General features: G+C 50.1%; 2 protein-coding genes across 4 annotated transcripts in view; one reads left to right on the top strand and one right to left on the bottom strand.

The window, feature by feature from the left end:
• POGZ (pogo transposable element derived with ZNF domain) overlaps nucleotides 1-15,352 on the top strand; it is a 49,306-nt gene extending 33,954 nt beyond the window's left edge. For all 3 annotated transcript variants that reach the window (XM_081173461.1, XM_081173462.1, XM_081173463.1), the window contains 13 exons: nucleotides 2,100-2,294; nucleotides 2,701-2,810; nucleotides 3,256-3,590; nucleotides 4,196-4,350; nucleotides 4,924-5,024; nucleotides 5,642-5,788; nucleotides 6,975-7,109; nucleotides 7,809-7,981; nucleotides 8,613-8,753; nucleotides 8,988-9,047; nucleotides 10,558-10,670; nucleotides 11,711-11,735; nucleotides 12,214-15,352. In XM_081173461.1, the coding sequence (XP_081029587.1) occupies nucleotides 2,100-2,294; nucleotides 2,701-2,810; nucleotides 3,256-3,590; nucleotides 4,196-4,350; nucleotides 4,924-5,024; nucleotides 5,642-5,788; nucleotides 6,975-7,109; nucleotides 7,809-7,981; nucleotides 8,613-8,753; nucleotides 8,988-9,047; nucleotides 10,558-10,670; nucleotides 11,711-11,735; nucleotides 12,214-13,837 (3,314 nt within the window). In that variant the 3' untranslated portion in view covers nucleotides 13,838-15,352. The remainder of the gene's footprint in view (nucleotides 1-2,099; nucleotides 2,295-2,700; nucleotides 2,811-3,255; nucleotides 3,591-4,195; nucleotides 4,351-4,923; nucleotides 5,025-5,641; nucleotides 5,789-6,974; nucleotides 7,110-7,808; nucleotides 7,982-8,612; nucleotides 8,754-8,987; nucleotides 9,048-10,557; nucleotides 10,671-11,710; nucleotides 11,736-12,213) is intronic.
• Nucleotides 15,353-16,967: 1,615 nt separating this feature from the next.
• On the bottom strand, nucleotides 16,968-24,128 carry PSMB4 (proteasome 20S subunit beta 4). The gene is made up of 7 exons (XM_081173845.1): nucleotides 23,965-24,128; nucleotides 22,344-22,550; nucleotides 21,069-21,215; nucleotides 19,613-19,694; nucleotides 19,317-19,433; nucleotides 18,529-18,617; nucleotides 16,968-17,125 (listed from the first exon to the last, which is right to left on the bottom strand). The coding sequence occupies exons 1-7, from the start codon at nucleotides 24,090-24,092 to the stop codon at nucleotides 17,113-17,115; spliced, it is 783 nt and encodes a 260-aa protein (XP_081029971.1). The 5' UTR covers nucleotides 24,093-24,128; the 3' UTR covers nucleotides 16,968-17,112.
• Nucleotides 24,129-25,894: the final 1,766 nt, after the last annotated feature.

Genomic DNA, 25,894 nt, shown 5'->3' on the forward strand with positions numbered 1-25,894 from the left:
TGGAAGGTGGGAGAGGGGTGGAGAGTCTATAAAAGTCTATTAGAGTCTAATTGGAGACGTAGTCGTCCTACACAGCTTTTTTTCCTATACAATCAATTTTAGTCCTGATTAATTCACTCCCGGTACTTCAGGAGCTTCAGGAGCTTCCAACACTTCTAGCACTTCCGGCACTTCCAGCACTTCAGGAACTTCAGACACTTTGAACACTTTAAGCACTTTACGCACTTTGGTCTCCTCTCACCAAATGAATGCAATCCCAATGATATCCCCCGGTTACAGTCTAGGCTCCCACTCAGGGTTTCATGCCCTCCTCTTCAGCCCCACGCAAGTCAGGCACAGTCATGAAAAAACAAACAAACCAACAAATAAACAAACAGAGGGAAACTTCTGAACCGTTGATTACTCAGCGTCCGACATCCGCCACCAATAGCCGGCTGTTTGCAACAGCGACCTGACCTGTTGTTACCGTCACAGCTTTGGGCGTCTTTAACGTATCTCAGGCTGCAAACCGAGAGTCAGACCCCTACCGCACCTCCCTTGGCATGTCCTCGCCCGTCTATCCTTGAGTAAATATCCTTGAGGAGCGTAGATGATATTGGGGGGATCGTCGTAGTCAAGACGAGACCTCACCGGAGAGCTTGAAAAGCGTCCGTCACTGTCCGCCCCCGGAATTGGCGTTATATTGTTTAATACAATTTAGTCCTTGAAATCATTAAAAAACAATTCAGTCCAAATTCACTATCAACTCGGCTCTTGCTCATTCAGTCAGACTATTCACTAACCTCCTCGCTCCTGCGGCTCCCCTTCTGCGCCATCTTGTCTCCGCTGCCGAGGAGATTCCCATAGATAAGCAAACAAAGAAAAAGAAAACCTGGGCGTCTCCTAGCTTCACGCCAACTGCGCGCTTATATAATAAGCACTTCAAGAAAAAAAAATTCCCATGCTGGAGACCCCGTTCTTATCTTGAGGAGCTCCGACGCTGTTTGCAGCTGAAGCTCTGGGCGTTTCGCTGTGAGGCGGCACTTCCCAGTTTGCGCTAGCGGTCGCCGTTCTCTCGTTCCTCTCTGTTCTCTTTTCCCAGAGGGGTAGGTCGACCGCGTCCACGCTGCAGGTGGCCTCTCCCCCAAGGGTTCCCCCCCTGAGGTTTCGGGGTACGCTGCGCCCTTGCGTCTTTCCCCACAATCTCACAGCGCCCAGAAAGCCAAGAGCTGGCTTTCTGTGCTTCCTCACTGCTCGCGTCCGGAACCGGAAGTCCCACCCGCCGCCCGCCAGCATTTTAAGATCGCCCCAGACAGCGGAGAAGTCCTCCGCTGTCCCAGGGTTTTTTAAAATGCTGGGGGTGGGAAGAAAAGCCCTTGTCCCCCCCCCCCAGCCTTCAGATGAGGTCCGGGGACAGACTGTCCCCGGACCTGGTCTGAATGCGGTTTCCCTAGGAACGCATTAATTGATTTTCAATGCATTCCTATGGGAAACCGTGCATCGCAAGACGAAAAAACCGCAAGACGAAGAGAATTGCGGAACGAATTAATTTCGTCTTGCGAGGCACCACTGTATTAAAATCCAGTCTACTAGAGGGAAGGGATAGACCACTGCTTTCCTGTCCCTGCCATTTCCAGCAGGCTTACAGGATACGTCTCTCACTCTTGCAAGCCTTTATCTGTCTTTCATTCCAAGAAACTTAGGATGCTGCTTTATATCAAGTCAGACCTTTGCGCCGTCTATCTCAGAATTGTCTACACTGACTGGCAGCAGATGGGAGTCCTTTCCCCAGCTCAGCCTGGGGTTCAACCTGGGACCTTCTGCATGCAAAGCAGATGCTCTGTCTACCGATTCATCTCTTTTGAAAGGGTGTGTGTGTGTGTGTGTGTGGAAGGAATGCACTTCCTGCATTTTGTTACCAAAATGCAGAAATTGCTTGGGTCTATATTTCCAAAGGGAATATAGTTAAATGTTTTTTTCTATTAACTGCTTTGTCTGCCCTGTAACATACCTTGAAAGCTTGCCAGCCCTCTCCTGCTTTCTCCATCTAACAATAATAATAAAAACATTCTGCTCCATCTCCCTGTTCTTCTACTTAAAAACGCTTGTTTCCCTGACAGTGAGCATTGCAAGTTTCGTGACGGTGAAAAGGCCCGGGGTGACGGGGGAGAACAGCAACGAGGTGGCAAAGCTGGTGAACACCTTGAACACGGTCCCTTCCCTCGGCCAGAGCTCGGGCCCCATTGTGGTCTCCAACAACAGCCCGGCCCATGTCCCCCAGAGAGCAGGCATCTCGGAGTCTTCATCGCAGAAAGGTAAGCTCTGCCAGCAGCCTGGGCTTGGGCAGGTTCCGACTGTAACTTGGTCCCAAACCACAGCATCAAGCTTCACTTCCGCCCATTGCACAGAAAACTGGAATTCCCTAGTGATTGAGGATGGTCCTACGTGGGTGACTCCTCCCACTCACTCTGGGGGTGGTGCCATGCAAATATGCCCTCCCAATTCCACTCCTATGTGCATGAAACAGATGGGGTGCACTATGGGAGAGTTGACAGCACAGCCTGGATAGCTCTGTCCTCCATTGTTACATAGGGTGGGAAGGGAGATCCAGGGGAAAGGAAAGGAAAAATGTGACCAGCCCAAGCGAGAAGTCCGAAAAGGTAGTTGCAGGCCTTCTGGGTGCTAGCCATGACCTTTTCTCCTTTTTCCTTCCTATTACAGTCAGCTCTTCCCCCATCCCCACCTTCGACCTGCAGGACAGCGGGCGGAAAGTCTGTCCCCGGTGCAATGCCCAGTTTAGAGTCACTGAAGCTTTAAGAGGCCATATGTGTGTAAGTAACCCCCTTCCCGAATTATGAGATCAAGGCCATTGCAGCGTCACACCCTGCTGGCAGCCGTGAATAGAGTCAAAGGACTATGGTGTCTGCCCAGAGCAGAAGCTCAGGTCGATGGCTGTTGCTAAAAAACTGGGAGTTCAGGGCGTGGGGCGGTGGTGATGTCACCCTGCAAAGTCGATTCAGGCAGTGAGATTCAGGACTGAAAGGCGAAAGGACCTTTGTTTAAGCAAATCCACAGTTGGAGGCAGGGATGCTTCCGAATACTAGTTGCTGGAACGGACGGGCGTGTGCTCTTGTACTCAGATCCCTCTCACAGGTTTTCCAGAGTCATCTGGTAGGCCACTGTGAGAACAGGATGCTGGGCGGGCCTGATCCAGTAGCTCTCGTCTTACATTCATATATTAACCTTAACTCGAGGACCTCCTCCTTCTTTCCTCAGTACTGCTGCCCCGAAATGGTGGAGTTCCTGAAGAAAGGGAAGCCCCTGGAGTCTGAACCAAATATCCAAGCCCCCAAGCCCCCTTCCCCGGAGAAAGCAGCCGCCGTCGCTTCGCCCCCCTCCTCCACCCCCATCCCCGCCCTCTCGCCGCCAGCCAAAGTCTCTGAGCACAGCGACAGCACGGGCGACGGGGCGCAGAGCAAGCTGATAATGCTGGTGGACGACTTCTACTACGGCCGGGACGGCGGGAAGGTGAACCAGCTGCTCAACTTCCCCAAGGTGCCAACGTCCTTCCGTTGCCCGCACTGCACCAAGAGGCTCAAAAACAACATCCGGTAAACGGCGATGGGTGAAGCGTTGTCAGGGAGGGGAGGAAGAAAGGGCTGTGGCAAAGGCAGCAGCAGGAGGAGGAGGAGGTGTGGCCCTCAGGAAGATGCTGGGGGGGGGGGCTTTTGCAGTCCAACATCAGCTGGAGAGCCACAGACTCCCCACTCTGGTCTTAAAGATAGCCAGCCCACTTTAAGGAGGTTTATCTGTTGTGTTTGGCCGCTAGCCTTGATGTCCATGCTCTGTCTCCACAGACAGAGCCAGTCATGTTTCTGGATTCCAGTTGCTGGGAACTGCAGGGGGGAATAAGTCTCTTCTGCTCGGGTCCCGTTTGAGGATTTGCAAAGGCCAAAGGGGACCCATCTCCATCCAGCACCCCCTTTCCCACAATGGCCAGCCAGAGTGCCTCTTCCGGGAAGCCCATGTGCAGGACACTAGCCCAATGCCAGCATTCCCCAACAACCAATATTCAGAGAGGCACACTTTGCACTCGGAGCTGCTGCCTGTAGTGAGCAGCAAGGGCAAACAGGCAGGAAGAGATTTCTCTCTCCCCCCTCCCCCGCCACCCTGAAGTAACCACAGAAACGTCTGCTCCTTTCCCCCACGCCTCCAGGTTCATGAACCACATGAAGCACCACGTCGAGCTGGATCAGCAGAACGGTGAGGTGGACGTCCACACCATCTGCCAGCATTGTTACCGGCAGTTTTCTACGCCCTTCCAGCTCCAGTGCCACTTGGAGAATGTACACAGCCCCTACGAATCGACCAGTAAGCTCTGCCCCAAAGTGTCTCCCCCTGTCCCTCCGTCCCCCCCCCCCGCAAAACATCTCAGCAGGGGGAGATGGGGAAGGGTCTCCACCATGGTCACAGCCTGCCCTGGAAAAAAGGCTTCCTTCAGAGGTTCCCTTTTCCTTTGGTGCAGAGGAGGACTGTCCGCTCTGCTCACCACAGACAGGGCAGGAAACAGTGGCATTATTTACAGGGCGTCCATTTGACTTTGCAGAGTACCAGGGGCTGCTCCCTGCCCCAAGGGGGTTGCAGGAGGCGATAAGGGAAAGGGGAAGGATTTGCGTTTTTGAGCTTCATGTAATTAAGCATAGTTGCAGTTGGGTCCAGGAGAATGGAAACTAAACCTAAATATAAATTATTTTGCAGGCACATTTCTGCATTGCCTGATTTTGTTTCATGACCAACAGAGACCCTTAATGGGGTGTGGGGATGGTTATCTGAGGTTCAAGCCAGACTTTGTTCCCGGGCCAGGCCCTGCAAGCTTTCTGCAGTTTGGGGTGGCATCTGAATCCTCCTGGCCTCCTTTTTGACAGACTCCCTCTTGCGTTACAGCAAAATGCAAGATCTGTGAATGGGCTTTTGAGAGCGAGCCCATGTTCCTGCAGCACATGAAGGACACGCACAAGCCAGGGGAGATGCCCTATGTTTGCCAGGTATGGAGAACACCCCCACCCCACCCCAAAAAAACCCAGTTGTCTTCAACAAACAGAATCCACACTGGGTCTGGCCAGCCTGCTCTCCCCTTTGTCAGCTACAATGTAGTAGGAATGGAACTTCCATGCACAGAGGCAGTCTACCCCTGAATACCAGTTTCTGATGTATGGGAGTTTCTGTGCAGGGGGAGAAAGTGATATGGGAGAGCCATGGCCTTCGCACACTCCTTATTTATTTATATACCCCTTGATTTTTATTTATTTTTTAATTTTTAAAACCGCCTCAAAGTTGTTTACGAAAATAATTATGAGCTTCCTACATTAAGCCATTGCTGAAGGCAAAATGCCAGACGAGAAAGGTCCAATCCTTCTCTTGAGAGTTCACAGCCTCCAGCTACCCATGCTGGAATCTGGAGGGCTTGTATCAGATAGTTGCTTTACTTATTGCTCCCCTGATTTTAATGCTTATCACTTCTTTCCAGAAACATACTGTAACATATGAGAAATCTGTGACTGTTCGTTTCAGCGTTGCTGTTGTGTTGTTTTTTTTACTGTACTGTAATTTGCAAAAGAAAAAAAAAGTCTATCCATGCTTCTGTGCTCGTGGTTCCCTCCAGGTCTGCCAGTACCGCTCGTCACTCTACTCCGAAGTAGACAGCCACTTCCGAATGGTCCACGAGGACACGCGGCACCTCCTCTGCCCTTACTGCCTCAAGGTCTTCAAGAACGGCAACGCCTTCCAGCAGCATTTCATGAGGCACCAGGTAAATTGGCCTTGCAGGTGAAGCACTCGCCTGGTCCCCTTGGTGACTGGGAATGCCATGCAGGCCGCCACCCTCCTCCTCAGCTCAACCCCTGAGGCCATAGAGGTCTCCGAAGCATTTCCCAGAGGTGCCTTGCAGCTCAGTATCTGGTTTCAGCTTCCCTTTTAAGGGGTAGTTGGAGAATGTAACAGAAAGTAAAAACCAGGACTAAAAATCCTAAAGGGGGTGGGGGTGGGGAAGATGCAGGGATATAGAAATAATTATTGATTTCCCACCCTTATTGTTATTTTTATCTTGAAGCCTACCTGTGCATTAGAATGAGGCAGGAGAGTCCTGAGGGTAGTGGTTAGAACAGGAGTCAGCAAACTTTTTCAGCAGGGGGCCAGTCCACTGTCCCTCAGACCTTGTGGGGGCTGGACTATATATATTTTTTGGGGGGGGATGAACGAATTCCTATGCCCCACAAATAACCCAGAGATTCATTTTAAATAAAAGGATACATTATACTCATGTAAAAACACGCTGATTCCTGGACCTTCTGCAGGCCGGATTTAGAAGGCAATTGGGCCAGATCCGGCCCCGGGCCTTAGGTTGCCCACCCATGGGTTAGAATGTCAACCTAGGACTTGGAAGAGACCAGGGTTCAAATCCCTGCTTGGCCACATGGCGCTCCCTGTGGGTGACCTTGGGCCAGTCACTGCCTCTTAGCCTAACCTACCGCACAGGATTGTTGTGGGTATATAATGGTGGGTAAGAACAGCAGCCAAGTGGTGACCACACTGGCGATGACAGCAACATCTGGAGGGGCCATGGGCTCCCCAACCTCCCTTTACGACAAAAGCCACTGTCTGCTGTTGCTGCTTCCTCCACATGCAGCTGCTGGGTGACCTTGGGCCAGTCACACTCCTTTGAAGTCTCTCAGCCCCACTCACCTCACAGAGTGATTGTTGTGGGGGAGGAAGGGAAAGGAGAACGTTAGCCACTTTGAGACTCCTTCGGGTAGTGATAAAGAGGGATATCAAATCCAAACTCCTCCTCCTCTTCCTCCTCCTCCTCCTCCTCCTCCTCCTCCTCCTCCTCCTCCTCCTCCTCCTCCTCTTCTTCTTCTTCTTCTTCTTCTTCTTCTTCTTCTTCTTCTTCTTCTTCTTCTTCTTCTTCTTCCATGCCACTCCAATTCCCCCCGCAGAAGAAGAGCATCTATCATTGCAACAAGTGCCGGCTGCAGTTCCTCTTTGCCAAGGACAAGATTGAGCACAAGCTGCAGCACCACAAAACCTTCCGCAAGCCCAAGCAGCTGGAGGGGCTAAAACCAGGCACCAAGGTATGGAGAGGGACACCAGGGGGGCGCGAGGGGGGGGGCAGAAGCACCCACACCTTTTAAATCAAGCCAGGCCTCGGGAACAGACAGGCAGTCCTCACTGCACCATCTAGCAGGCAGACATTACTAAGGTTCCCTGTCTATGTGGTTCCCCACACCACTTTCTTTTTTAAGGCACAAAGTGACACGCAGGCTGGTGGACATGTTTGTGGACCAGAAACGTGCGTGGACTTGTTTGCATAGTTTCCCTGGGCTCTCCATCTTCCTGTTGTGGGTAGAGCTCTGGACTTCAGGATTCAGCAGGATTCAAATTCTTTCCCCCTCCCACGCCACCCCATCATCCATGAAGCTGACTAGATGTGATCCTGGCCTGGCTTTCAGCCTAGCCTACCTCACAGGGCGGCTGTGAGAATGTCTGTAGGCCACCTTGAAAGGTGGGATATAAATATAAGAAATGAATAAAATACATTTCCAGCTAGTTCCTCTGTCCCCGTCTTTAATGCTGATCGATTTCTGGCTTCCCCTCAGCTGGTGAGGAAGGTTACTTGGGAGTGGGTAGCCCCTCCCACTTTCCCCAGGGGTGGGGCTATGCAAATGAGGTGCAGGAATCATTTGGAGATTTTTTCCTTTTTGAAACCCCATCTGCATCTGTATAGCGCTCGAGTGTTTTCATTGCAGTCTCTCTCGTCCTCTGCGCCACAGGTCACCATCAGGGCCTCCCGAGGGCAGCCGCGGACGGTGCCCTTGTCTGCCAACGACATGCCCCCAGGCCTCCTCCAAGACACCACCTTGCTCTCAGCCTCGGCGGACCCTCAGCCCAACTTCCTGTGCCCACCTTACCAGAGGAACATCCAGAAGAAAGCCGTCAGGAAGATGTCAGAGCTTATTACTAAATTTCCCACTAAAATATCCCTTAGAAATAATAACAGTCTGTGGCGGGGGGGGGGGGACTGTACAGTTCAGTGGTTCAGATTCTGCTGCTTCCTCTTTACATTCGACAGCTGATGCTGTCCAGGCTTGCTGGAGGGAGTTTTGGGAGCTGTATTTGGTCCTTCGGCCTGAGGTTCCTCCCAACCCCTGGTATAGATGCTTCCCTGCACTGTCCCAGCCAGGGGAGCAAGGAGTAAGCCTTCTCTGCTGTGAACTGAACACCTGGCTAGTTGTGGCACTCCAGCTACAAAATCCAAATCCTGCACTTTGACTCGGGTACACAATGACCCAAACGTCCTTTACAGAATTGCTCATTTAATTTGGCGGTGTTTTGGCTTTTTTCATTATTAAAAAATGCAACAGGACTCCATTTTCAAGGTTTTTCTCTTAACGCAAGTGTCTGGTCCTTATGGCTTAAGGCGATACAGGACAACAAGCCAGGAAGGAGTCCACAGCTGCGGCACTAGCCTGCCGCTTCATCAACCGTGGTCCAAAGCCTCCTGCAACCCTCTTAGCAAAACCCACATCCTTTGTTGGAACCCAGCCCCTGACCGGCTGCCCCCCTTCTCTCTGCAGGAGCGTCCTTGGCCGGCAAACGTGTCTCGAGTGCAGCTTTGAAATCCCGGATTTCCCAAACCACTTCCCCACCTACGTCCACTGCTCGCTATGCCGTTACAGCACCTGCTGCTCCCGCGCCTATGCCAACCACATGATCAAGTAAGTCAGGCCAAGCGCTTTTCTCTTCCTCCTGCTCTGATCTTTTGGTGCAGCAACTAACTCTTCCCTTCCGGCTGAAGTGGGAGGGGGCAAGAGTGTGCCTGCTCTTCTCTTTCTGGGACCTGTGGACCCGCTTTTGCTGGGCCCGGTTAAGGAAGTGGGTGGCTTGTGGGAGTCCCTAAGAATTGCTCTCTTTCCTCATTTGTGTGCGTTTGCTTGCTCTCTTTTTACCAGCAACCACGTTCCTCGCAAGAGTCCGAAGTACTTGGCCTTGTTCAAAAACTACACTGCTTGGTAAGGCAGAAATTTCCCTGGAACAATAATTTCCTTTCTTTACCTGCTAGCTAGCACCTTTTTTATGTTCTGGTGTGCTGTTCGTCTACACCGTGGCCCTAAACCTGCCTTAATAACCCTTCTCTCACACCTAATATTTGTAACTCTCTGGCCCAGTTGGGGGTGGTCAAGCCAAGAATGCCTTCTCAGCCTCTTCAGCAACCTCCAGTTCCCAGAATTCCTTGCAGGGTGGCTGGAGCTATGACAATTAAAACGAGAAGGATTTGGTTCATGTGCAAGGTTAACCCCGCCTAGGACCCTCGTACCTACGGGACTGCCTCTTCCGGTATGCCCCACGGAGAGCCTCAAGGTCCCTAAATAACAACACCCTAGAGGTCCCGGGCCCTAAGGAAGTCAGATTGGCTTCAACCAGAGCCAGGGCCTTTTCAGCACTGGCTCCGGCCTGGTGGAACGCTCTGCCTCATGAGACCAGGGCCCTGCAGGATCTGATTTCTTTCCGCAGGGCCTGTAAGACAGAGTTGTTCCACCTGGCCTTTGGCTTGGAGCCAATTTGATTCCCTCCCTCCCTCCCTCCCTCTCTTTCTTTTTTCTTTTCCTCCTCCTGCGATGAGGCTACATTTTAATATTTTAATGTTCCATTATTTTAATATTATTGTATTTTATTTTTGTTTTTAAGTTGTAATCATTCATCTTGTTTTTATTATTGCTTGTAAGCCGCTCTGAGCCCGGCCTTGGCTGGGGAGGGCGGGGTATAAATAAAAAATTATTATTATTATTATTATTATTATTATTATTATTATTATTATTAAAGAAAGCGATGGCAATGACAATGAGGACTTTGCTTGTGGTTTGTTTGGAGAGAAGCAAACCATGAATCAGTAAGCCTCTGCTGGAGGGCCTCAGGTTGGGAAACGCTGGTTTAGACCATTTTAAGTCTGTGAGCTGAACTGGTGTTACGACTTGTATTTTTGTAGTGTAGATTTGCCTCATGAGCTTTCCTGTGTGTGATTTATCTAATCGCTTTTGTGCTGATTGCAAATGGCAGTTCCTGGGTCTGGAGAATGAATGCTGCAGAACCTCAGCTCAAAATGCTTGACTCCAGCCTTAGTGGAGAGAGCACTTTGGGGGGTTGGCTTTTCAAACATTGAATTAATAACTTTTTAAACCAGCCCTGCAAGGTCTGTGGTTGTTTTAAAAACCTTGTTTTCTGACATGCTTCATCAGTGAGGCTTAGACAGTTTTCCTGTGTGTGTGTAAGTAATGAAAGTGTTGGAATTCTTGGCACTTATAACAAGATCGCCAAAGAATCACATCAAGGGGCTTCAAGTTCCCCACCCTGATGTGATTTATCTTCTGAGCAGCTAAATCAAGATGTGCATTGCTAGGGAAGAGGGGGTGTTGTTCTTGTTGTTTGTCTACAAGGGAAGATGCTTGGGAATCAAATACGCTTGCTGGTGGCAAGATTCTCCCACAAGGGATGACCTTCCTTCTTTTCATTTCTGCCTCACAGCGGAGTGCGATTGGCTTGCTCGGCTTGTCTCTTTGCCACATCGGAAGGCGACGCGATGGCCAAGCACCTTGTCTTCAACCCCTCGCACGAATTCAGCAACGTACTCCTACGAGGTGAGGGCTGGAGGGGGCAGGTGGAAATCGGATGATGCAGCGCGGCTCCTCCCAACTCCTCCATTCCCAGTGTTTCCTCATTCAAACAGAGTCCCTCAGCAAAAAGAATCATCACCACCACATGTGTCTTATAACCTTGGAAACTGCCCTATACTGGTCCATCTCTGTATTGCCCACACTGACTAGTAGCAGCTTCCCATAGTAGCAGCTTTCGAACTGAGACTCTCTTCTGAGAGAGAGAGAGAGAGAGAGAGGCATTTTCTCTCTGTTTTATTGCAAGCCTGTTTGAACACTTCACTCTTGCCCTTATTTCAGTTCTACTCCCTCTCCCTGCCCCACCATTCCCACTGCCTCGATACTTCCAGCCTTTTTGCTCTTCCTTTCCCAACCAGCTCAGAGACTGCGATAGAAGTCCTTGGGGGCAGCTCCCTAGGAAACTCTGGGTTCAAAGAGCAATGGATCTGGGTTTAATTCTCAGAACGTGTCCACAGAACTTGTCCTTGAGACACACACATTGGGGTATCAACAAGGGATCAGGAAATAAAGGGAAGGCAATGGTGTCGCCCACTGGATAAGTACAAAAAGGTCCAGGACTCTTCCAGGAAGATCACCAGGCCACAGCGGCGCTTAACTGAGGGGCAAGACAGATTTGCAGGCTTGAACAGGAGGGTGCCCTCAGGAGAGCAAGGCCAGTTTCAGGAAGGCAGAATAGGCAGGGGGAGGATGGGGTAGCTAGTCTGGTGTGTAAGGGAGCCAGGGTGGGGCTAAGTATGGCATGGTGTCTGTGAGCTGCTTGCAGTTGGTTCTCTGTCGCCATCCTAAGAGGCATTTATGTCCTGATGGAAAAGGGCAGTGATGGATTGCTGTGCAGACTCAGGGTATGGCTAATAGTTCCCAGAACGCCCCTGCATTTCCCTCTGCCCCTGTGCTGTGAGTCCACCTGTTGACAGTGACCCAGTCCCTTTGTGTGTCCCTTGTTAACAAGCCGCCTGGTGCAAGCTCAGCCTCTCAATACTTTTATTTCCTCTTTTTTCTAACAGGTTCCACCTGGAGTTCGCATTCAAGGTAAATTTTCCCCTATTTCCCTCCCATCTGGGCAGATTCATGAGGGATTTTTCTCTTTCTTTTACTGCAAAACTGGCCCTGTTACAAGTGCCACATCATACCCATTCCACATTTGTGAGAAATCTTTTATTGTGGCAGCACCCACACTCTGAGACTCCCTGTGCATTGACAGGGAAGGTGACTTCACTGTACTCTTCTTACTGCCTGCTAAAAACATTTTTGTTCAGCCTCCCCAGACGTGCAGAATGCAGATACATGTTTTAATCTGCTTTTAGATAATTGCTGTGATTTTTCTCTTTTGAATCATCTTGAGAGTTGTTTTGTATGGTTTTTACTAATAATTTTATTGCTTTATTCTCTTTGTAAACTGCTTTTGAGATCCCCCCCCTTAAGCGGTGTGTAAACTTGATGAGATAAAGAAAGAAAGAAAAATACTCAAGGATCTTCCCTGTCTTTCTTTTTTCCTCCCACCCTTCAGGCCTGCCCAGCCATTTGACAGAGATGTGAAGGCCCCCAGCTCCACCTACCCGCCAATCAAAGCTGCTACCGTGAACACAGCCTCGCCTCTGCCCGAGGACGAGAAAGAGAAGGAGGCGCCTGAAGCCGGCAACAGACCCCCTGTTGTCGCTCCCACTCCGGCTCCCGCCACTATCCAGGAGGACGAAGACGAGTGCTTGAACGTGGAAGATGAGGACCAGGAGCCGCCAGCGAAGGAAGCGCCTGAGCCGGCGAGCCGAAAGGAGCAGCTCTCGGTGAAGAAGCTACGGGTGGTCCTCTTCGCTCTGTGCTGCAACACGGAGCAGGCGGCGGAGCACTTCAAGAACCCCCCGCGGCGTATCCGGCGCTGGCTTCGGCGGTTCCAGGCTTTCCAGGAGGAGAACGTGGCCTCCCTGTCAGAGGGAAAGTACCTGAGCTTTGAGGCGGAGGAGAAACTGGCAGAGTGGGTGCTCACCCAGCGGGAGCAGCAGCTGCCAGTCAACGAGGAGACCCTCTTCCAGAAGGCCACGAAGATCGGGCGGTCCTTGGAAGGCGGCTTCAAGATCTCCTACGAGTGGGCCGTCCGCTTCATGCTCCGGCACAACCTCAGCACACACAACCGCCGGGCGGTGGCCCACCCTCTGCCCAAGGACGTCGAGGGCAGTGCCAGCTGCTTCATTGAGTTCGTGCAGCGGCAGATCCACACCCAGGATCTGCCTCTATCCATGATCGCCGCCATCGACGAGATCTCCCTCTTCCTGGACGTGGAAGTGCTCTGCAGCGACGACCGGAAGGAGAACGCCTTGCAGACGGTGGGGACGGGGGAGCCCTGGTGCGACGTGGTCCTGGCCATCTTGGCTGACGGGAGCGTGCTGCCCACCCTTGTCTTCTACCGGGGCCGGGTGGAGCAGGCCGCCAACGTCCCGGAGACGATTGTCCTGGAGGTGAAGGAGGGCGGCTACAGCGACGACGAGATCATGGAGTCTTGGTCCTCCACGGTGTGGCACAAGCACATAAAGAGCCAGAACAGCAAAGGCATGCTGGTCCTGGATTGCCACCGGACGCACCTCTCGGAAGAGGTCCTCTCCGTGCTGAGCTCCTCCAACACGCTGCCGGCCGTCGTCCCTGCCGGCTGCAGCTCCAAAAACCAGCCGCTGGACGTTTGCATCAAAAGGACCGTGAAAAACTTCTTGCACAAAAAGTGGAAGGAGCAGGCCAAGGAGATGGCCGACTCCACGTGCGACTCGGACATCCTCCTCCAGCTGGTCCTGTGCTGGCTGGCCGAGGCCCTCGAGGTCATCAGTGACTGCCCCGAACTGGTCCAGCAGTCCTTCCTGGTGGCCAGTGTGCTGCCGGGCCCCGATGGCACGGCCAACACACCCACCCGCAACGCCGACATGCAGGAGGAGCTCATTGCCTCGCTGGAGGAGCAGCTGAAGCTCAACAACGAGCCCCAGGAGGAAGAGGAGGAGGAGGAAGAGGCAGAGCTGCAGGACGGGGCATCGGTCGCGCCAGCCGAGGAATCCGCCAACCCTGAGGTCCTCCACCAGCTCTTTGAAGGGGAGAGCGAGACAGAATCGTTCTACGGCTTTGAGGATGCTGACTTGGATCTGATGGAAGTCTGAGTGCTTTCCCGCTTGATCCAGAGAAAGAGTTCTTTTCCTCTCTCTTTTATATATATAGATATATATATAAAAGAAAATCAATGTTGGATGAGACCATTTTCACTTCCCTGTGGATCTGTGGGTACAGGAGATTAGTAGGTGAACACGCAGACTAATAGCCATTTTATGCTGTCTGTTCATTTCTTTAAAAAGAAAAAAATGTGCTTAATTTGTTTTTGTTTTTTCTTAAATCACTGTGTTGCTATTTTCTGGAGATACATTGTGGGTGAATTATTTTTTGCTTTTCATTTTCTTTACCTCACTGTATTATAGTTTCTGGGTTGTGTTTGTTTTATACTGTGCAAAAAAAGGTTTTTAATTAAGCCACATCATCAATGTGACCTTTTTTCTTTGGAAAAAACCAAGGAACACCAATATGTAGCTAAAGAATGAAAATCTCTACACCCCACCCCCACTTTTTTAAAAAATTGTCATAACACAGACCTCCCCTACCCTTCCCCATTTTAACACTTGCATCCAGAAATGTTGATTTCTAGGTGATAACATCTTTTCTTTCTTTTAAGGTATGAATGTTTCCTTTAACACATTGAACGTTCTATAGCCACCCTTTGAAAAATTGAGGTTTCCTTATTAACAAAGAGGACAGCAATTAAAGGCCGACACCGTTGTTTAGGGGCAGGAAAGGGGTTGATCCAGCCTCTTGGTCACCAGCAAATGGATCTTTATAGACATAGAAGTGCCATGCTTTGGGTTGACCGATGATCCACTTTGGTCGAGAGTTACCTGGACTTCCAGGCAGCTGCCGCAACTTCCTCACTTCCTCGTCCGTTGGCTAAACTACTGGGCACCTGCTCCTTCTGATTCCTAACAAGAGTATAAACTGTGGAAGCTTCAAGCCTTTTGACAACTCCGTTCAGGTTGGCAACATCCTTTCTGGTTGGCTCGTTGTTGCAAGCTAATCCTCTCCTGGACCATTGACTTTAAACCTTCTAGAAACTTATCGATAGCTACAGAATCCTGCTTTCTCTGACGGCGCCAAGACACACTACGTACCCCGAATTTGCTACTTCGGTTGAACCCAGCTGCACACTCAAAAAAACAAGGGAGAACTTGTTTTTATTTTTCACTGCCAGCGTAAAAAACAGAGACAAAAGAAAGACAAAAAGAGATGTTTTTTCTACTGTTTGCATGTTTGAGAGTTTTTTAAAAATCGTAACGTATTATGGTCTGAACAATGAAAAGCATTTTGACATGACGAAAGAACGTGGGAGCCTCCTCCCTCCCCCGCCCTTCATGCCACTTCTGGTTTTACTTTTTTCCGTTGAAGTTTTAAGACTCTCCTCTGTGGCCGATGCCTTCCCTCCCTTCCCCCGAAGCCCCCAATATGCCCACCCCGCTCCCCACCCCAGTGACTCAAGGGAAGAAGGAAACAGGGTGGGCTGACCTGTAAATGATTAATCTCTAAAATGTACATACGTGGAACATTTAATAAAGCCAGGGAAATGGATTTATAAACGCTGTGTTTTTATTATGGAGAATGACAGCTGGATGGGGCAGGTTGAAGTTTTGTGCGCATTGTAAATTAACAGGAGCTTCAGGCAGGATGCCCAATACACCTGGTGTCCTCCATCCAGGTGTTTTCATCTTGCATCAGCCCAAGGCAGCACAGCTGTATGATGCTGAGGTTACCGGGAGGGTATGGATGCTGATGGAGTCTAAAGTAGCTGTGGTGCAGCAAAAGGGGGCACTCAGCTGCATTTTCAGTTGTGGGGTCCAGAGGAACGTTATTTGGGCCAGATCCCCAAAGAGAGTCTTGTCTCTTCTGTACATTTGGAATACTGTGTACATTTCTGGTTGCCACATCTCAAAAAGGATATTGGCAGAGTCAGAAGAGGTTCAGAAAAGGTCCACCAAGAGGTGACCTTGTAGACAAGCATAAAATTAGCATGATCTGGAGCAACTGGATAGTTTTTCCCCTCCCTGTTATACACTAGATTCCCTTTCTTCCTTCCTTGGATGCACAGATTACCACCCCAGCCCCTCCACAGAGTGGATCGTGCCATCCCACCATCTTTTCCCTTTCTAGTCCAAGGGGCTCATCTTCCTCCCCACCTCCACCCCATTTTAGCTGACTCTTCCCCTCTTGCTTTTCCTTCTTATCTGCTGCAGACACTGTCTTTCCCCCTTATCCCGCCCTCCCCTCAAGACTGTAAGCAGCTCTCAAACTTGGTGCCAGGGTGCTTTGAAAATTAGATAGCCAACATGGTGCTTATTCAGATGTTTTGAATGCCTCTCAGTGGCCCCATGTGTTGGTAGTTGGACTGGCTGCTCCTGAGCTTATCAGGGGTTTAAGAATGAGATTGGTAACAGCAAGGGTGGCAAACTCTGAGCCTGTATCTATCTGCCTGTCAAATTGCAGAAAGTGGGCTTCCAATCTCTGCCACTTTTTTCTTCTCATCTACTACGCAAGCGAAGTGTCCATGTGCATTCTCTGGATCTGTGTTGGCACTGAACCACACAGGCCCAAACAGCACCATTTATTAGCATAGCTGTCAACTTTTCCTTTTTTAAAAGGGAAATTCCCTTATTCCGAATAGGATTCCTCGCAAGAAAAGGGAAAAGTCGACAGCTATGTTCATTAGTGATTACGTTAATTTTCCCCTAAAGGACGGACCCATTCACACAGTCACTAAACACATGACTGATATGCCACATTCAGTTTAGCCCTCAGCCCCAGAGTCTGACCAATTCCCCCTACATCAAATAATACATTCCCCTGGTGGTAGAAAATCAGAGTGCCAAGAAAGGCTGGACTGCGGGCTTCTTCCTTGATGTGTCAGCTTTCTACAATGCAGTGAATTTTCTGGGAGCTTTCAGTAGATGGAGAAGCATTTTTTAAAAGAATGCACCTCCCACTCTCTTTAATTATAAGTGTCGTCCCGTCCCCCGACACACACAAACAGCCTCACCACAAGATTAGTCTGACAAGCTCAGAAAGGGGAGAAGCCAGCAACGCTTTAAGATGACACAGGATCAGGAATGCCCGATTCAGGTTGACAGGAAGCTTATAGCAGAGAAAACTGGAAAGTTACAGTGAAAGTATAAGAATCATGACATGTACATACAGGCAAAGAGTCTAAACCTCATTTATTCTGTTTACAAAAAAAGAAAACATGGTCTGAGGAGCTGCCGAAACATTAGGCATCAAACAGCATTGCAAGGGATTTGGGATTATCTCTTGACGGGAACAGAGACTGCCCACGAGCTCTTGAGCTTCATTCAAAGCCGCTGCAGAGAGGGGAGGAAATGGGGGGAAATTAGGTTGGCAGTACCCAAATTAGCAGGAGATAAGAGCTGCACGATATCTAGAAATGGTTACAGAACAGGAAATCGTTTTTAAGACAAAATGAAGCACAGTATTTAGGGTATGAATATGGAATTACTACAGCCTTTGGGCCCAGGGATACTAGATACATTTAACCATGTTCAGAATGTCGCTATGAGAAGGTTTGCTAAGTTTGGTCGCAGAGGTGTGCGTGGCTCTTGCTAGGAGCCAGTCATTCCCTCTAAAACCTACATATTCCTTTCAAGGTTCATATACAGTGGTGCCCCGCAAGACGAATGCCTCGCAAGACGGAAAACTCGCTAGACGAAAGAGTTTTCCGTTTTGGAGGTGCTTCGCAAAACGAATTTCCTATGGGCTTGCTTCGCAAGACGACAATGTCTTGCGAGTTCCTGCTGTTCCCCCCCCTTCCCCCCTTTTTCTAAGCCGCTTATCAGCTGATCCGATCAGCAGATAAGCCGCTAATAGCGCTAATCCTTCAATGGGCTTGCTTCACAAGACGAAAAAACCGCTAGACGAAGAGAATCACAGAACGGATTCTTTTCGTCTTGCGAGGCACCACTGTATAAACACCCAAAACCTAGCTAATCTGGAGGGTATGAGGCAGGGGGACCTTTTATACACCGAAGACCACATTCCCTTGTGGGGAGCTTTAGGTGCGCCGTGGATAAGATGTTCACTGCCCAGTAGGCTAGAGGCCAAGCAAAGGTCAAGGAGGTTTCTACACACCCTTCTATAGGCATCATTGCAGTTCAGGGATGGCTTTTGGCCAGGAAAACACACTTGAGGGCACAGGCAAGAAGTTAAGAAGAAGCTTGGCCCAATGACCCATCTAGCCAAGCGTCTGGTCTCACAGATCATGGCTGGTAGTGGATGTAGCATGCTGAAGAGGTGTAACCTGGGAGGAGCTCTAAAGGGGCTGGATGGCTCCCTGGGCAAGAAAAGGACAATGCCAATTTAAAAACACATGACTCAAACACAGTCCAAAACATGACAATCACAAAAATAGAGAGACCCTCGCAAGTGTGGTGAAGAGGCAAGTCTTGAGCCGAAATCTGCATAGCTGGCCTCGCCTCTGGGAAGCGGGTTCCACAACTTGGGGGAACAAAGGAAGCCCCTTTTGTAAGCTGCTACTAACCCCAAAACTTCAGAGGGAGCTGGAACTTCCATGAGGGCCCTCTCTGATGTTCTGGACAGCCGAGGGGGTTTCTCTGAGGGTGTCCAGACAGTGCAGGGTCCAAAAATGCCACCTTCCCAAAGGTTATGTAGGTAGCTTGGGAGTTTTCCTGTACTGTGCCAGCCGCAAACTGCTTCATTGGAAAGCCCATCCAAAGGGAGCTGTGCTTACCTGACCAGGTGTGCTATTTCCCAGTTGGTCTCGGAGGAGATGGGCCCTTCTACTTCCACGCCTTTCTCTGTCACCGTCGTGAGCTCGTACTGAGAGAAAGAAGAGTGATAGGTTAGACCAGGGGTCTGCAACCCGCGGCTCCGGAGCCGCACGTGGCTCTTTTACACCTTTGCCGCGGCTCCGGGGCGGATACTGGCGAGGGGAGGAGGTGCATTGTGCGCCCCGACACTCCCCACTGTGGCGGGCACTGTGCTGGCTGTGACGTCGTATGGGGGCGGTGCGTGCGTTAGTCACACACCGTCCCGACGTCACCTTCCCGCCCGCCCGCTACATTGTAAGGGGCATGTACGCTGGTCACTGCATTGAAAGGGGGCATGTACGCTGGTCACTGTTTTGAAGGGGAGTGAAGAACACACACAAAAAAAAAGGTAACTTGTTAATTTAACGTTTATTTCTTTGAGGAGGGGTAATTCTGAGGGATCAAACAAAGAAATAATAAAATAATGACAAAAAAGTTATTTTTATAATGATGAGTTTTGCGGCTCCCAGGTTTTTTTTCTTCGGAAATGGGTCCAAGTGGCTCCTTTTGTCTTAAAGGTTGCAGACCCCTGGGTCAGACCCTATTGCCAGACACATTTGCCTTAAACAGGACCTCCTGAGGCCGTCTGCCAGCATCAGTTGTGACCTTTGGCCAGGGCTGGTGAGAGGTGCAAATCCTGACACCAGGAAGGTCGCAAAGTCCCACCCTTCCATGGTTCTAAAGCCAAGATGTACAGTGGGAGACTCACCCTGTTGAACGAGCGGGCGTCTCTGTAGTAGAGGATTTTCATGCAGCGTTCAAGGAGGCTTCTGGCCTCCTGCTTAGACAGGACAGGCTTATTTTCCAGGGCTTCCCTCATCAGTGGCTGTGATAGAGCGGGAGAAATAAAACCGTCAGCTGTGCAGCCGCAAGCAGGGGGAACTGAGAAGGCCAGAAGAGTCCTGCCCATGGCTCATTGGGCCCCCTGGTCTCACAGTGGCCAACCAAAAGCGGCTGGGCACCTCTTAACATGAGACGTGTGGCGCCTCCGCCTGAGACACTTACCTGCGCCACGTAAGAACCGTATCCCGTCGCCAGAGAAGCGGCTTCATACGCCACCCCGAGCATGTCAACGTAACCTAGGAAACTGAGAGGGGGGGAGGCTTTAGTAATAATAATAATAATAATAATAATAATAATAATAATAATAATAATAAATTTATTTATACCCCACTCTCCCCAGCCAAGACTGGGCTCAGGGCGGCTAACACCAGGTATAAAAACAATGGATTACAATACAACTTAAAAACAGGATTAAGTACAACATTAAAATGCAGCCTCATTTCAGTAGAAACTCAAGCCAACAACTTTTGGGGGATGAAAACATCAAATCTTCACCGAGGCCAACTATCCAGACTGGTCCTACGTGGGTCAGAAAAAAACCAGGGAGGGAAGTTCCCAAATAGGAGTTCCATCACAGAAGGAGAAAGGGAAAAGGAAAGAGGGGGAGGGGAATCAAGTTGATTCCAAGCCAAAGGCCAGGTGGAACAACTCTGTATTATAGGCCCTGCAGAAAGAAATCAGATCCCGCAGGGCCCTGGTCTCATGAGGCAGAGCGTTCCACCAGGCCAGGGCCAGTGCTGAAAAGGCCCTGGCTCTGGTTGAGGCTAATCTGACTTCCTTAGGACCTCTAGGGTGTTGCTATTTATGGACCTTAAGGTCCTCCGCTGGGCATATGTATTGAGATATCAATAAATAAGTAAATAAACAAAACAAAACCAAAAAAGGGAACATTGGAAGAGCCCTCTAGCTGGATCAGGCCAAGCACCCACGTAGACCAGCACCCTCTTGTCACAGCGGCCACCCAATTGCCTAAGTGGGAAAACCACAAGCAGGACTCTGTCACAAGAGCCTTCTCCCTCCTGCAGTTTCCAGCAACTGGTGTTCGGAAGCATGGCTGCTTCTGGCAGGGAGGCAAGAGCAGAGCCAACATGAGTAAGGTAAAGGTAAAGGGACCCCTGACCATTAGGTCCAGTCGTGGCCGACTCTGGGGTTGCAGCGCTCATCTCGCTTTACTGGCCAAGGGAGCGGGCGTACAGCTTCCGGGTCATGTGGCCAGCAGGACTAAGCCGCTTCTGGCAAACCAGAGCAGTGCACGGAAACGCCGTTTACCTTCCCGCCGGAGTGGTACCTATTTATCTACTTGCACCTTGTTGCACTTTCGAACTGCTAGGTTGGCAGGAGCAGGGACCGAGCAACGGGAGCTCACCCCGTCTTGGGGATTCGAACCACCAACCTTCTGATTGGCAAGTCCTAGGCTCTGTGGTTTAACCCACAGCGCCACCCGCGTCCCAGCCAACATGAGTAGTAGCCACTGAAAGCTTCATCTTCCAGGATGAACCCTCTCCACATAAAAAGGCAGGCAGGGCACTTTAGCCAGAAGTCTCATCCCATCCTATCTGAATGCTGATTCCAACAGCGCTCCCAACCTTTCTGCCCATCGCACCCCAGGATGACTTACCTTTCTCCGTTGCTGAAGCCGCCTATCACCACAGTGTTCCAGAGGGGGTTCATCTTGGACCGGCGGCTGTACATGGCTCGGGTGAGCCAGGAGTGAATGGCCTTGGGGCTGTAGCTGTGGCCGTCTCCCAGGAGCTCCTCGTCGATCCTGCAGGGCGGAAGCCAGATTAGATGCAGCACCTGGTGCTCTACAGCAAGGAGTGGGGAACCTCGGGCTTGGGGCTGAATAGGGAACCCCCCATTTTGACGCCTGAATCCAGCAATAACCCAGACACACAGTCGCAGACTACGTAAGGGCCAGCTAAGGAACCAGGCTAAGTTCATGTCGGCACACTATGCCAATCATTTGGGGCTCCTTTCTCGGTCTGCAGTCACCCAGAAAGTCTTCCAAGATCTTCTTTCTTGGTTCAGCTCATCTGTTGGTGAATACCCATGTGGGAATAAACACCTCATCCACTCCTGTTCTACTTAAAGTATTTGCTGAAAATTAACATTACAGTGGTACTTCTAGTTACGAATTTAATTCGTTCCGGAGGTCCGTTCTTAACCTGAAACTGTTCTTAACTAGAGGCATGCTTTCGCTAATGGGGCCTCTTGCTGCTGCTGCGCCACCAGCACACGATTTCCGTTCTCATCCTGGGGCAAAGTTCTAGGTAATCGAGGTAACTCTTCCAGTTTAGAGGAGTTTGCAACCTGAAGCGTTTGTAACTCGAGGTACCACTGTACAACTTATGCAACTACTGGTCTAAGAAAAACAAAGTAAAACTGTATACACGGAATCATTCCATCTCTCTGCTCTTCAATCATCCGGACAGAGTAACAGCCACTATCAGAGAACGTCTAATATAGAAGTCTATTGCTAAGGAAACCCGGCTGCTGGGAGGCAAAACTATGCAAGAATCATTTAAAGCCTATTTTTAGATTACACTAACAGTTCAGGGCTCGAAGCTGGCTGCTGGATATCGGAGGGATACAGAGCCTGACAGACAGAAGCCCCCAGAATAACCTCCAGGACCCCCAGGGCCAGAGCTGGGACTCTCATAGGTGCCTCTGTCAGTCCAGCAGTGTAGGAGGTGCACCAGGAGGCAGGCTATGGGACAGAGGAGGAGGAGGAGGAGTGTCTGTCTTCAGGTTTGTTCTTTAAAGTTCTACATTTCTCCAGGAGAGGGCGGAGCCTGGAGGAGGTGAATTAGAGGCTTAAAAGGCCTCCATCTGCTCCCAGCTCTTGTTGGGAGAAACTGCTCCCTGCCGTTGGTTTGGAGAACTTCGGACTTACACCATCTGCTCAATGACTTGCTTGAGGTACTGGAAGTCAGCATAGTCGCCCGAAGCCCCCAGCACGGTGCTGTCGTTGACCTTCATGATCCTGGAGATGTTGCGGAAGCGGGCGAGCGACCCATAGGAGCCCAGCATGTCGGCCGCAATCATAACCCCTCCGTTGAACTTCACCCCCAGGACTGAGGTGCCTGTCACCATGGGGCTCCTTTGAGGGGAAAAAGAAGCATCAGAGGGTCAGCTTGCAGCTCCCCCTTCTCTGCGGGGAATAACTTGAGTTGGAAGAAATGGCAAAGCAGCCCCACATCTCCTGCTGTGTTCGAGTGCCTCTTCCTACTTGACTCCTTATTGGAGGAAAGGGCTGTAGATCAGTGGTAGGACATCTGCTAGGCATGTAGAAGTTCCCAGGTTTAATTCCTGGCATCCTCAGACAGGGCTGGGAATGTCCCCTGCCTGAAACTCTGGAGAGCTGCTGCCAGTCAGTGTGGGCAGCACTGAACTAAATGGACTGACTTGGTATAAGTCAGCCTCCTGCACTAGCATTTTGTGCTCTCTCCCTTTGAGGCAGTCAAATCTAACCCCACAAAACGCTGCTTGTTCACACAACACCTATTTCCCACTCTGCCCCCACCGCCTTGGGACAGACACTCCACCCCAGGCAGAGCTAACAAGTCCCTCCTAACATATAATACCAAACTGATGTAGATGATGTTGTAAGAGGGTATTATTTTCTATTAGGCTTCTTAGCTGCTTATTACCTGGAAGTCTCCAAGTGACTAACAACACATGTAACTCACAATAAAGGTAAAGGGACCCCTGACCATTAGGTCCAGTCGTGGCCGACTCTGGGGTTGCGGTGCTCATCTCGCTTTATTGGCCAAGGGAGCCGGCGTACAGCTTCTGGGTCATGTGGCCAGCATGACTAAGCCGCTTCTGGCGAACCAGAGCAGCGCACGGAAACGCCATTTACCTTCCCGCTGGAGTGGTACCTATTTATCTACTTGCACTTTGTGCTTTCGAACTGCTAGGTTGGCAGGAGCAGGGACCGAACAACAGGAGCTCATCCCGTTGCAGGGATTCGAACCGCCGACCTTCTGATCAGCAAGCCCTAGGCTCTGTGGTTTAACCCACAGCGCCACCCGCGTCCCACCGGGTCACAATACCTATACCTAAATCCTTCATAAATAAAACTCACAATACCTGTACCTAAAACCTTCACAAATAGCTGCAGCATATCTCTATACCCTCATCCCCGCCAGATCAGGATATGACCTGTGAATTTGGTCCATTTATTTAGATGCTGATGGGCTAAATGGGGAAATCGGGATATAATTGAACCCTTGTTCATTGCTTGGGGCGGTGTGCTGGGAGTTGGAGTCCAGCAACATCCGGATGGGGCCACAGAGGCCCCCACCTCTGAAATAAATAAACGCCCATTTAAACAAGATATAATTTGTCTAATTTAGCCATTCTTTCCCCCAACCCTCCCTCCTGCCCACCCCTCACCCAGAGACGTCAGCAACCTGGTGTGACGTCAGCAAGGTGACATCACAGGCGCATTTTCTCTCCCCCCTTTGAGGCCTAACTGGGGGCGCTCAGCCTCCCCCCCCCAGCCCCCTTACAGAGTCCTGGTGACGCCCTCGGCCTGGACCCCGGGTGCGTTTCCCGGGCAGGGCGGTGAGTAAAGCGCCCCCGGAGCGGGACCACCGGCCCAAAACGGCGGCAGCGAGAACGGCGCCGGAACCTCCATCTTTCCCCGAAGAGCCGCAGCTTAGTCACTGAGCAGGAAGCGGAGCCGGCATTCTGCGCATGCGCGGCGCTCGGGGATTCGCTTTTTGTCCTCGGCGGCGAACCGTACAGGAATCCGAAGACCGTGAGGAGCCGCCATTTTGTGTGTGGCGGAACTGAAGCATCTCTTTAACTTTTTAAAAAAGGTAATATATCATACGTCCTGGCAAGCGCACAACGCAGAGAGCCACGAAAGTACTTTTTAATATTGGGAAGTTGTGGTGCGAAGGGAGCCGCAGGGGCGGTATAATTTAAGAGGACATTTTTCCCGCCCCCGGTGTCGCCATCTTGAGTGTTGCTCAAAACCTAGCTAGAGCCCGTAGAGTAGACAAAGCAGGCCTAGAGTGACAAACGCCGTCGCAGACTTTATGAGCACTTCCGCTATCTCCAAGGGAACTAGTTTCCCGCGCTTCCATCATAGAGATGCGAACGGCTAGAGCAACGACTGCTGTCTACGCTCACATTTTGCCGGAAGTTTCAGCTAAACGTGTCGCTCTAGCCTTTTGAAACCTCTATGGGCTAAGCTGAGCACGAGTTTGTGAAGCTTTCTTTCCTCGAGGGGGCGCTCTTTCCCTGTTACTTTGAATGGAGAAGCGCCATCTTGAGTGTGGCATCAGTTAACGCCACACCTCTTTTACCCATTACTGTAGTATTTAAGTGTATATTCTGTAATTATTATTATTCCAAGAATTTGCTCATGTAAGAGTAATGAATATATACATTCATTCTCTCTCTCTCTCTAATATTGTATGTCATTCCTCGCATTATACACCTTTTTATTTATTATTTATTACTTATTATTTATTAGAATACAAATATTTTTTAAGAACATAAGGAAAGGTTCTTTATGTATGCCACTACAGTGGCCCGTGTTTTGTTAGCCCAAAACAAGCGAGGTCCCAACTAAAGAAGAATGGCAACTTAAACTGATAGAATATAAATAAAAAAATTCCTTCCAGTAGCACCTTAAAGACCAACTAAGTTAGTTCTTGGGATGAGCTTTCGTGTGCATGCACACTTCTTCTGATAGAATATGTGCAGCTTGCGGACTTAATATATAGAATAAGAGAACAAGAAGAACCTTCTTTTAGAGAAGATTGGAAAATGTTTATTGAATATATGGGGGGAATTGTGTACGCTTGAAAACGTTGGCAGCATTAAGATAAATTCAACAGTGTAAATAAGTTTTGACGGATGTGATAAGGGAATACTGAATGGTTTAGTTTATCTAAAATATGCAGGGATTTATGTTATGCAAAATGGACCATGGAAAGAGAAGAAGGGAAGTCATTGATATTTTAAATGAATTTTCTAAATTGTAAAAAAGAAAATTTAATAAAAATATCGCGGACGACTCTGGGGTTGCGGCACACATCTCGCCTTATTGGCCGAGGGAGCCGGCGTACAGCTTCCGGGTCATGTGGCCAGCAGGACTAAGCCGCTTCTGGCGAACCAGAGCAGCGCAGGGAAACGCTGTTTACCTTCCTGCCAGAGCGGTACCTATTTATCTACTTGCACTTTGACGTGCTTTTGAACTGCTAGGTTGGCAGGAGCTGGGACTGAGCAACGGGAGCTCACCCTGTCCATCACGGGGATTCGAACCGCCGACCTTCTGATCGGCAAGTCCTAGGCTGTGTGGTTTAGACCCTATATATAGATATAGATATATAGTCCAGTTGGAGCAGGCCACTGATCCACCTAGTCTGACTTCCTGTTCACACCATGACCAAATGCCCCTAATAACCTAGTACAGTGGTGCCTCGC

Source organism: Podarcis bocagei, assembly GCF_964188305.1.
Source record: "Podarcis bocagei genome assembly, chromosome: 16".
Lineage (NCBI taxonomy): Eukaryota > Metazoa > Chordata > Lepidosauria > Squamata > Lacertidae > Podarcis > Podarcis bocagei.

Excerpts from the sequence above, each read along its gene's own strand:
- PSMB4 (XM_081173845.1), bottom strand. The coding sequence starts at position 24,092 with ATGGAGGTTCCGGCGCCGTTCTCGCTGCCGCCGTTTTGGGCCGGTGGT. Across the intron at positions 21,216-22,343 it reads CAAGTCATTGAGCAGATGGT|GATCGACGAGGAGCTCCTGG; the intron begins GTAAGTCCGAAG and ends TCCGCCCTGCAG. Across the intron at positions 19,695-21,068 it reads GGCTTCAGCAACGGAGAAAG|TTTCCTAGGTTACGTTGACA; the intron begins GTAAGTCATCCT and ends CCCCCCTCTCAG.